General features: G+C 41.5%; 1 protein-coding gene across 2 annotated transcripts; it reads left to right on the top strand.

Moving 5' to 3' along the window:
- Positions 1 to 375: 375 nt before the first annotated feature.
- LOC123406227 lies at positions 376 to 10,384 on the top strand. 2 transcript variants are annotated; one of them, XM_045099713.1, is made up of 10 exons: positions 455 to 1,766; positions 3,374 to 3,853; positions 3,943 to 4,244; positions 5,074 to 5,805; positions 5,887 to 6,165; positions 6,676 to 6,837; positions 6,937 to 7,866; positions 7,954 to 8,169; positions 8,746 to 9,006; positions 9,725 to 10,384. In XM_045099713.1, exons 1-10 carry the CDS (start codon positions 470 to 472, stop codon positions 10,052 to 10,054), a joined length of 4,989 nt encoding a protein of 1,662 aa, XP_044955648.1. In that variant the 5' UTR covers positions 455 to 469; the 3' UTR covers positions 10,055 to 10,384. The 2 variants fall into 2 exon arrangements, with proteins under 2 accessions (XP_044955649.1, XP_044955648.1); XM_045099714.1 differs by lacking the exons at positions 6,676 to 6,837; positions 6,937 to 7,866; positions 7,954 to 8,169; positions 8,746 to 9,006; positions 9,725 to 10,384 and adding an exon at positions 6,260 to 6,400 and having other exon boundaries at positions 376 to 1,766.
- Positions 10,385 to 10,649: the final 265 nt, after the last annotated feature.

Here is a 10,649-nt window from a genome sequence, read left to right as displayed (position 1 = left end):
TGGCGTATTTGAATGGTACAATTAGATATGATTGGATAATATGATTGAGTGGCGTATTTGAATGGTACAGTTAGATGTGATTGAATGAAAAAATACCGACAAGATAAGAAATATGATGATGAGAAAACCCACCTAATGTTTCATTTTCTCCGGTAAAAAAAACTATTTTTTTAAAAGTAGTAGAGATAAAAGGCTGCTTTATATGTGCTTCGAGAAGAAAAATCCAATATCCGCATGTAGCATCACGTACATTAATGTTCTCAAATTAAATTAAGCGATACAAGTATTATTATTTTTTGGGACAAATAATATAAGAAGAAATGGAAAAGGCTAGAAAACCAAGTGGAAGGACACTCCTCCTCCTCCTCACCTCCCCTGCGGCTTCGCTGCCTTCGTGAGACCAAGGAAACCAAAACCGTCGCCCCCAGAACAAAACATCTCGAGAAAACAAACGAAAAATCCCCAATCCATGAAGCCCACCACTGTGTCGCCTCCCGCGGCGGCGCCGGCGGCGGCGGCGCCGGCCACCGATGATCCCTCGCCATCGCACTCCGACCCCGCCTCGGCCACTTTCTCGGTCGAGCGCCGCGGCGACGCCTCCGCCTCCTGCCGATGGACCCTGCCGGACTTCCCCCGCACCCGCGCCCGCACCTTCTACAGCCGCTACTTCGAGGTCGGCGGCTTCGACTGCCGCCTTCTCCTCTACCCGCGCGGCGACACCCAATCCCTCCCGGGATACCTATCCCTCTACCTCCAGGTCCTCGACCCAAAAACCCCATCGTCCTCCTCCTCCTCCTCCACCACCACCACATCCTCCAAATGGGATTGCTTCCTCAGCTACCGCCTCTCCGTCGTCCACCCCTCCGATAACTCCAAATCCCTTGCGCGCGATTCCTGGCACCGTTTCTCCTCTAAGAAACGTTCGCACGGCTGGTGCGACTTCGCCCCATCCGCCGCCGCCTCCTTCCTCCTGCCGCCCCACGATTCCCTTGTCATTGCTGCCGACATTTCGGTGCTATCGGAGACCGCCTCCTTTGCCGAGGCCGACGGCCGCTTCACCTGGAAGGTGTTCAACTTCAGCCTCTTCCGGGAGATGATCCGCACACAGAAGATTATGAGTCCCGCATTCTTCCCTGCTGCCGCCGCTGCTGGTGGGAGTGACTGTGGACTCCGGATCAGTGTCTACCAGAGTAATGTATCTGGTGCAGAACATCTGTCGGTGTGCCTGGAGGGCAAGGAGCCTGTGGTTCAGGCAACCTCGGCATCATCAGCGTCAGCATTGGCGTCAACTAGTTCAGGGAGTGGCGTGCCTGATGCTGACCGTGGCTGCTGGTGTCTTTTCCGTGTTTCAATCCTTAATCAGAAGCCTGGGGGGAGCCACATTCATAGGGACTCATATGGGCGGTTTGGAGCAGACAGTGCCAGCCTTGGATGGGGGGATTACCTGAAGATGGATGAGTTTTTGGCTGCCGATGGGGGTTACCTGTTTGATGGGGCTGTGGTGTTTAATGCCTCGGTGCATGTGATCAAGGAGTCTAACTCATTCACTCGTACCTTACCGCCGGTGACAGGCATTAGTGGTGCTGGGGGTGGACGATCTGGGACTAGAAAGTCGGATGGGCACTTTGGGAAGTTTGTGTGGAGGATCGAAAACTTCACAAGATTAAAGGAGCTGCTCAAGAAGAGGAAGATCACTGGTTTATGCATCAAGAGCAGACGATTTCAGGTCGGGAATCGGGACTGCCGCCTTATTGTTTATCCACGTGGTAAGTATTTGAAAAAATGCCTTCTCAACATTCATCTGGTAGTTTCAACATCAACTCTATGAAGTTTGCTGACATATACTGCTAAAAACGTGATAACCAAACGTAGTATATTTGTGCCTAAATGATTTGATCAGAACTGTCACTTGCTAAATGGGCTGAGTTTCTTAACCATTTGCAACATTGAGAATCCACTATAGGCCATAGGTGGCCCTTGGCGTAAATTAGATTTTGAGCTGTTTTGAGTTGGAATTTTGCATTCAGTAAGTGGACTTCACCAGAAAATTCATGCTTGTGGTTTTATTTAGACAATATAGCTACTAGCTTGTATCACTTGATAGATTCAGTGGTGTGGCTTTGATCACCTTTTTTAGAAATTTGAATAATTGCCTATGAAGAGGCACAAGCCCATTTTATACGTTTCTTGCAATTATTGTGTCAGTTATCCCTGTTTGATATGGTCTATCACTATTTGCTCTGATATAAACTGTTCTCAACAGTTGACAGCCAACCTTGTGAATAACATGCGCTTGGATATTTGTTTTGTTAAATAGCTGTTAGCCTGTTACCTTACCTCTTCCAGAACAGTATGCCATGACTCATGGGGCACTACTAAATTGATAACAAGTCCATTTGATCGCCATCGAAAAATCAACTTCAATGTTATAAAAATATCTAAAAAAGGATATACATTTTGGATGGTCTGTGCAACTGCAAATTTTGAGCCCATTGTATCCTGCACAGAAGACAAAATGTGTACTGAATTGGTTGTTATTTTAGACCCCCCACACTTGTTTTTCTTTTCACAGCAGATTTGGCGTAAGTGCTTGCATCTGCAGCCCCTTTATGGTTGACGTGCCTTTTTGTCCCACATATTATAGCATGCTCCACATCCATGTTTATTCTTTCATGGTTTTCTTGGAGGTGCCTTAACCAACAAGGAGGTTGTTGGTACAACCACTTGCCGGGAGTAATTATTTCTCATCTTGACCATCCAAGGTCTATCCTTGCACGATGTCCATTCACCTTATGTAAACTTGTGAAAATTTCAGACTGTTCTATGCACTTCCCTCCAATAGTAGCAACCACAGTGAATTAACTTCAGCTGTTAAATCATGAGTGATGAATATATCTTGCCTAGAGGCTAGATAATGAAGTTCATTTATTCTATGGGTTGATCCTAAAAGAATTATAAGTATAGTGAACAGCAGCAATAAAATCATTTGACATTTTGAGTGCACCCTGGGTTTATCAATGAGTTTTTAAGTTTGGAGTGTTTGTTGGTTCAGCCTCTGCGTCGTAATTTTTTAAACGACACTGTACACATATGTAGGCAGAATTTGAATTACCTTTTTTTAATTTATATGCCACATATTTTAGTCGCCTACTTATTTATCCTTGTGCATGAATTGCTATTTATTTAATTTATATTCCACGCATTTCAGCCCCTTATCTATCCTTGTGAACTTGTGGTCTCATTGCAAGCAAATCACTGCCAGTTTCCTTTCAGTTAGCTATCAGTATTGTTGCTTTTTAAATTTAGGTAACTGCACTATCAGAATGTATGTACTGACTTCATCAGTTGGTTCTCTTAATGTTGCTGCAATCAGGGCAGTCTCAACCGCCATGCCACCTCTCAGTGTTTTTGGAAGTGACAGATCCCCGAAATACTACCAGTGAATGGACCTGCTTTGTGAGCCATAGATTGTCTGTTATCAATCAAAAAGGGGAGGAGAAGTCAATCATGAAAGAGTCTCAAAATCGTTACTCTAAGTCAGCGAAGGATTGGGGCTGGCGTGAATTTCTGACATTAACTAGCCTCTTCGACCAGGATGCTGGTTTTCTTGTACAGGACACTGTTGTGTTCTCTGCAGAGGTTCTCATTCTGAAGGAAACAGCAACTGTGCAAGAGCTTAGTGATGAAGATTCTGAAATATGCAGTTCAAGTTCTGGATATCAGATTGATACTTTACCAAGACATCCGTCATTTACGTGGAAGGTGGAAAATTTCTTGTCCTTTAAGGAGATTATGGAGACAAGAAAAATTTTCAGTAAATATTTTCAGGCTGGTGGCTGTGAGCTGCGGATAGGTAAACGAAGTTTACTTACTATTCACGCCTTGTACCGTATAGTTTCTTTTGTGTTTTCATATTTTGTCCTTACATAACACAACCTGCAGGTGTATATGAATCATTTGATACAATGTGCATATATCTGGAGAGTGATCAGTCATCTGGGGTTGATCCTGATAAGAACTTTTGGGTACATTATAAGATGGCTATACTCAACCAGAAGAACTCTTTGAAAACCGTGTGCAAAGAATCTTCAATCTGCACAAAAACATGGAACAATTCAGTTCTCCAGTTTATGAAGGTTTCAGACATTCTGGATCCTGAAGCTGGCTTTCTTGTCCGGGACACTGTTGTCTTCGTTTGTGAAATCATAGACTGCTGTCCATGGTTTGACTTCTCTGATCTCGAGGTGAGGTTAGGTTTGCTAATCTTTCATTGGGCCTGTCTATTTGTGCTTGTTCTGCAAGGCTCCAGGGCGTTCCCTAAACTGCTTTGATGTGACAGGGCATGCAAAAAGGCTGTAGTTGTAATAACCAAAAGTTCAGCTTTAATGTAGTTGTGCAGCATATGTTATATTGTGTATGAAGGTACACAAGGAGAAATAATTAAGAATGCGAAGTCCTAGGGTACTCTTATTTGACCAGAGTGTAGGCCACTTCTAATTAGATCTTGATTGCAATATTTAGCATTTAATAAACTGGTCATACCAATCACTGACTAACTTTAAGCCTGGCGAATCTACAATTTGAGTACTTCAAGGTACAGTTAAACTGTGGAATGCAATATTTTGATTACTCTGAAAATTTTATGAGCTTTGGAGACTAGCACTTTATGATTTAGCAACTATCATTACCGACTTGTAATTCATGAGCTGCAAGTACATGCCAACTTTTAACAGTACAGCTGACAAATATGTTTTTCTTACAAGCACTCGAGTTTATTGTACATGATAAATTGTAACATTGATCAGATTACTGTTGGGGATAAGTTAGCTCTCATACGTGTATATCTTTTCATCAACTAACCAAGAACCTTAAGTGTATATTTTGTGTAATCCAGTAATGGTAACAGGGCTAAACATGAAAAATATATAAAATACTGTCTGAATTATCAGTCTATGTTGAGTACATGACGTTTGCCTCCTTTTTACCTCTAAAGGAAGTTATGGTCGATAGGATAACATTTATCTGTGAGAACTATGGTTTGCAATAGTAATTCCCAATTAACTTATCTGGCAGGTATTTGCCTCAGATGATGACCAGGATGAGTTGTCAACAGATCCTGATGAACTTATCGAGTCTGAAAACAGTGATGATATGAGTGGCGATGAGGAAGATATGTTCCGAAACCTCCTCTCAAGAGCTGGATTTTCTCTTACATATGGAGACAACTATACTCAGCCGCAGGTTACCTTAAGAGAGAAAATTTTGACGGATGCTAGCGCGATTGCTGGATTTCTTACTGGTCTGCGCGTTTATCTGGATAACCCAACCAAAGTGAAGCGCATGCTTCTTCCTGCCAAAGTGTCCACCAAGGGTGGTGGGAAGAAAGATTCTTCAAAGTGTGATTCAAGCTCCACAAGTCTCATAAATTTATTGATGGGTGTTAGCGTCTTAAAGCAAGCTATAATTGATTTGCTTTTGGATATAATGGTTGAGTGCTGCCAACCTTCAGATGAAAGATCATCATATGGCTCCTCCTCAGCAAGCTCTAAAACTGCTCCTGATTCAAATGGGGCTAGCTCTCCATCAGAGCTCATTGTGGAAGGCGAACAAGCAGAATGCGCATGCAGAAATCAGTATGAAACGGCTGAATCTGATAGTGTTAATTTTAGGCGTAATCTTGGAGTAGAAAATGCAGAGCTAAGTGCAAATGAGATGCCTGTCAAGATTCTAGAACAGTCCAGTTGTCCTCCAGAGACAACTGCCATCGATCTGCCAGGGGATGAAAGTTCTGATCAAACTTCTGGGGTATGATTTGAGGGTCCTATCATATTCAGCCTCATTTTCATATTTTATTTTACCAGTATGCTAACCTGCTGTTTTTTTCAGACCAAATGGCCAGACCAGTCAGAGGAACTGTTAGGACTAATTGTTAATTCATTGAAGGCACTAGACTGTGCTGTCCCACATGGATGTCCTGAACCAAGAAAGCGGCCTAAGTCTGTCCAGAAAATTGCACTTGTACTAGAGAAAGCTCCAAAGAAGCTTCAACCTGATTTCATCGCCCTTGTACCAAAGTTGGTTGATGGGCCAGAACACTCACTTGCTGTTTGTGCCCTTTTAGATCATCTTGAAAAGGCAGATGCTGAGCCATCACTGAGGTTACCGGTAAGTTTGACGCTTTGAACTAATGTTACTTTTTCTTTTGCCTAATTTCATCTTTGCAAAGAAACATAACATTTCCACTTCTTTGGGTGAACAGATGTCTGAATTACCTGAATATTATGACGTTCATGTCTCTATATTTGTGACCTTAATGTCTCTGTATTTCTGAAGATAGCCATCATTCATGATATAGCAGGCTAGTCATATACTCCCTCCACCCCATAATGTAGTGCGTATAGATTTTTGGGAAGTCAAACTTTACAAACTTTGATTAAGTTTATAGAGAAAACTAGTATTTATCTACAATACCAATATATAAAATATGAAACTACAACTTATGATGAATCTAATGATATATATTTGGCATTCTAGATGTAAATGTTTCTCTACAAACTTGGTCAAAGTTTGTGAGGTTTGACTTTTAAAAAAAAATCTATATGCACTACATTTTGTAAGGAGGGAGTACAAGTGAGTGTGTGATATATTTTGATTTTTTCTTTCCCATCATGGCAGGTTTTTGGTGCCTTATCTGAGTTAGAATTTGATGCTGATGTCTGGAAACGAGTATCATTTCATGCACTTGAATTGTTGTCTGATTCAAATGATGAGCCTCTTGTAGCAGCCATTTCATTCATTCTCAAGGCGGCATCACAGTGCCAGCATATTCCTCAAGCCGTATGTTTACCATCGATAAATCTCTTTTTACTCTCTCTTTACTTATACAATCTTTTCATATTACTACTACTAAGTGCACTTACATTTTCCCCCCCAAAGGTTAGAGCTGTTCGATGGAGATTGAAACATTTGGGTACTGAAGTTCCACCTTGTGTGCTTGAGTTTTTGTCTAAAACGGTGCATAACTGGCCAGATGTAGCTGAAGCATTATTGAAGGATATTGATTCTGACCCTGAACCTGATAACAGTTGTCTCTCCACGCCTTCTAGTACTTGTAGTAAAGATGGGCTTTCAGCTGAAGGGATGCCTTCTTGGCAAGAGCAAGCTGTACATGGAAGCAACCATCTATCAGATGTTTTTGTACTCATAGAAATGTTATCAGTACCTGGATCATTTGTGGAAGTTGCACGGGTTTTTGAAAGGGCTTTATTGCAAGGGGCCTTTGGGCTGCAATTAGTAGCCATGGTGTTGGAAAGAAGGCATTCTCACAAGTTAAGTTCAAAGTCTGGGGCTGTCGTGTATGATTTGCAGAGCAAACAAGTTCTATTAGATGGGCAGTTTGAACCCTCGCCCATCCAAGAAGGTGAATTCACCTCAGTCCTTGCACTTGGTGAGGTATTGTCTCTATCTACCTCAGCGAGGGTCCAAGACTTCGTGCGGATGCTTTATGCCATCATGTTTAAGATCTATGCCGAGGATCATTATAGATGCAGATTTCTGAAGGGCCTCGTTGACCGGGCAACAAATACCTCAGATAACTGCCGAGAAGTTGACATAGATATGGATGTCTTGGTATTTCTTGTTAAGGAGGAGTTTGGAATTGCTAGACCTGTGTTAAACATGATGCGGGAAGCTGCTGAAGTTGCTCAGGCCGATCGTGCTAATCTTTGGCACCAAATATGTGCTACTGAGGATGAGAATATTCGTTTGCGGGAGGAGATGGACATGGATCAAACTAAATTTACCAATGAAAAAGCTGTATTAGCCCAACGACTAACTGAGTCTGAGGCAACTACAGGACATCTAAGGGTATTTCTTTGTTGTGATTCAGCTGCTTACTTGCCTTTCTTGTTTGTTTCTCAGCTTAACACTTTGTTTATTTTATAATTGTTGTAGTCTGAACTAAAAGCTGAGAAGGATCGTCATATTCGGGAGAAGAAGGAACTCTCCAGGCAGATGCGGGAGATTGAGAATCAGATGGAATGGGTGCGATCAGAGAAAGACGAGCAAATTGCAAAGCTATCTGCTGAGAGGAAGAATCTTCATGATCGTGTTAGTGAAGCAGAGACTCAACTATCACAGTTTAAAGCACGGAAACGCGAAGAAATAAAGGTAAGAGTTACTGCCAAAACCATACAGTACATATTTTATTCAATTTATTTATGTCTAGCAAAATAGATTCTTCTGTGTTTCTTTTAATCACTTGATAGTGATGTTAATTCTGTAAAAAAAAGGGATTTGATCTTAAGTCTCGTGGGAATTCCATATTTTGAGCTGTACTTCAACCATATAGCTATCTTTACCTGGTTATTTTAGAATAACTTATAACCTAGGCCTTAATTTTCAATACTTGATTATGAAGTTTATGCTTTCCGAGACTAAGAACATCATTTTTTTTACCTTATTCCCATCTCTCTCCAAAAACTGTAGGCTTGCACTTTTACATTTTGAACTGAATGAACTCTGCACTCTGATGTTTCCTATTTGCAAAACGCTAGTAGATTTATTCATAGATTTGAAGGGTGTGTTTCTTATTTCAAGATCATATGAAACAAGTCATGTTGGTATGTTTTGGTATTACTATTAACTGTTACTCTGTTAGAATGTTGCCTTGTGATACCATTGGAAATTTCAGCGAGAAAGACAACATTGATGTTTTACAGTTTGCATCCATCTTGTATGCTGCAGAAAGTAACCACTGAGAAGAATACATTGGCAGAGAGGCTGAAGAATGCTGAAGCTTCAAGGAAACGATTTGATGATGAATTAAAAAGACATGCAGCTGAAACACAGGCTCGCGAAGAGATTAGAAAATCACTTGAGGCTGAAGTAAGGAGGCTGACACATAAAGTTGGACAAACCGAGGGAGAAAAGAAAGAAAAAGAAGATCAAATTTCTCGCTGCGAAGCTTACATTGATGGAATGGAGTCAAAACTGCAAGTTTGCCAGGTTTGCGATTGCTAGTTTCCAAAATAGATAATTTCATCTTCTCCAATGTTCCAGAGATATACTTTTGAGCTAAGCTATGAAATATCATTATAGTGTTCTGGTAGAAAAAAACACATACAATGGAGTTGATTTCCTTATGATACTGCCATAAAAACAAAGTAGACGAGGATAGAATAAGTAACATGTAAAACCATATTGTTAGAAAGTAATCATCTTTAAATTTAAATTGTAACCATGCATAGATAAAACTGGGTGGCCCTACTATGATACTGCCATAAAAATAAAGTAGGCAAGGGTAGGAAAAGTGACACGTAAAGCCATTTTTAAGGAGTAATGGTCTTGAAATTTTGAATTGCATCCATGCATAGATCAAATTGGGAGGCCCTATTTTTTCTAAGGTGCCAGTTTAGAATATTTTAAATAGATTATTTTCCGTTTCTGATAAGTTTTACCTATACTTTCCATGTTTACTAAACTGTTGGGACCCTGATATGTGATCTGAACAGATACAGTAATAACTAACGAGCCAAACACCAACTAAGAAAGTGTGGCGTTCCAAGGTTAATGCAGTAAACTTAGGGCACAAACTGTACACCTATATCGTTACTATCCAAGTTGCAGTAGATCACATTTATCCTGACTATTTATTTATATGTTAGAAATTTTGCATCAGAACGTTGCTGCATATTGTATTTACTATTGCATCGTGTTATTGCAGCAATATATTCGCACTCTGGAAACATCACTTCAAGAAGAGATGGCTCGGCATGCCCCACTGTATGGTGTCGGGGTGGAAGCTTTGTCACTGGAGGAGCTTGAGACCCTCGCAAACATCCACGAGCAGAGTTTGAGACAGATCCATACAATCAGGCAAAGGAAAGGCAGCAGCCATCTCTTGAGCGTCCCTGGCTTATTCCCCTCGTCTTCGATGGCTGTTGGACCGCCTTCCTCATTGATCCACACGTCCTCCATAGCTCCTAATGGCGTGGGTACCCATGGAAACGGGCACAGGAACAATGCGGTGGGCCCCTGGTTCAATCAAACCTAGCTATGGGATGCAACTGCAAGCGGAAGGCCTGAAGATGTCCATTTCGTGCATTGGTCCGATAGATCCCATTCACCAGCTGCCGAGCAATCCTGCCTGGCAGCCATTTTTGTTCATGCCTTTCCGTTTGGCTTCTTGCTTTGTACTATTCTGGAGTGGTAGTGCTGTCGGCTCGAGATGTCATGGGCGCTCGTCAAGGGGCTCCATGTGGAATAAGCTGTAATAACAAAGAGATCCGATGGAACTATCAGGTGCAAGTGGAAAGCTATGGAAATGGTTGATATCACCCACTGCTTGATTATTTCGAAAAGCACTGGGATTCCTTTCTCCCTACATTTTCATTTCAAAAAGGTGCACCATGACGTATTTCATGTTTTTACATCTATTGTTGTGTTGGGCCTTGTAGATACACATTGGCGCTACAATTTTCTTTCTGCTGCATTGAGGTTAGAGAGGATGTCCATACATATAAAAGGGATCAAAGGTGCTGCTTTTAGGGATTTTGTGCTGTTAATTAAAATGGAACATTAGAGCATCTCCAACAATTCCCCAATAAAACTTCCCCAATAACCACTGAGGGCCAATTCTTTTGCTTGAT

Source organism: Hordeum vulgare, chromosome 6H (genome assembly GCF_904849725.1).
Source record: "Hordeum vulgare subsp. vulgare chromosome 6H, MorexV3_pseudomolecules_assembly, whole genome shotgun sequence".
Lineage (NCBI taxonomy): Eukaryota > Viridiplantae > Streptophyta > Magnoliopsida > Poales > Poaceae > Hordeum > Hordeum vulgare.
Note: the sequence above shows the minus strand (reverse complement) of the source record. Positions and strands in the feature narration are given on the sequence as shown.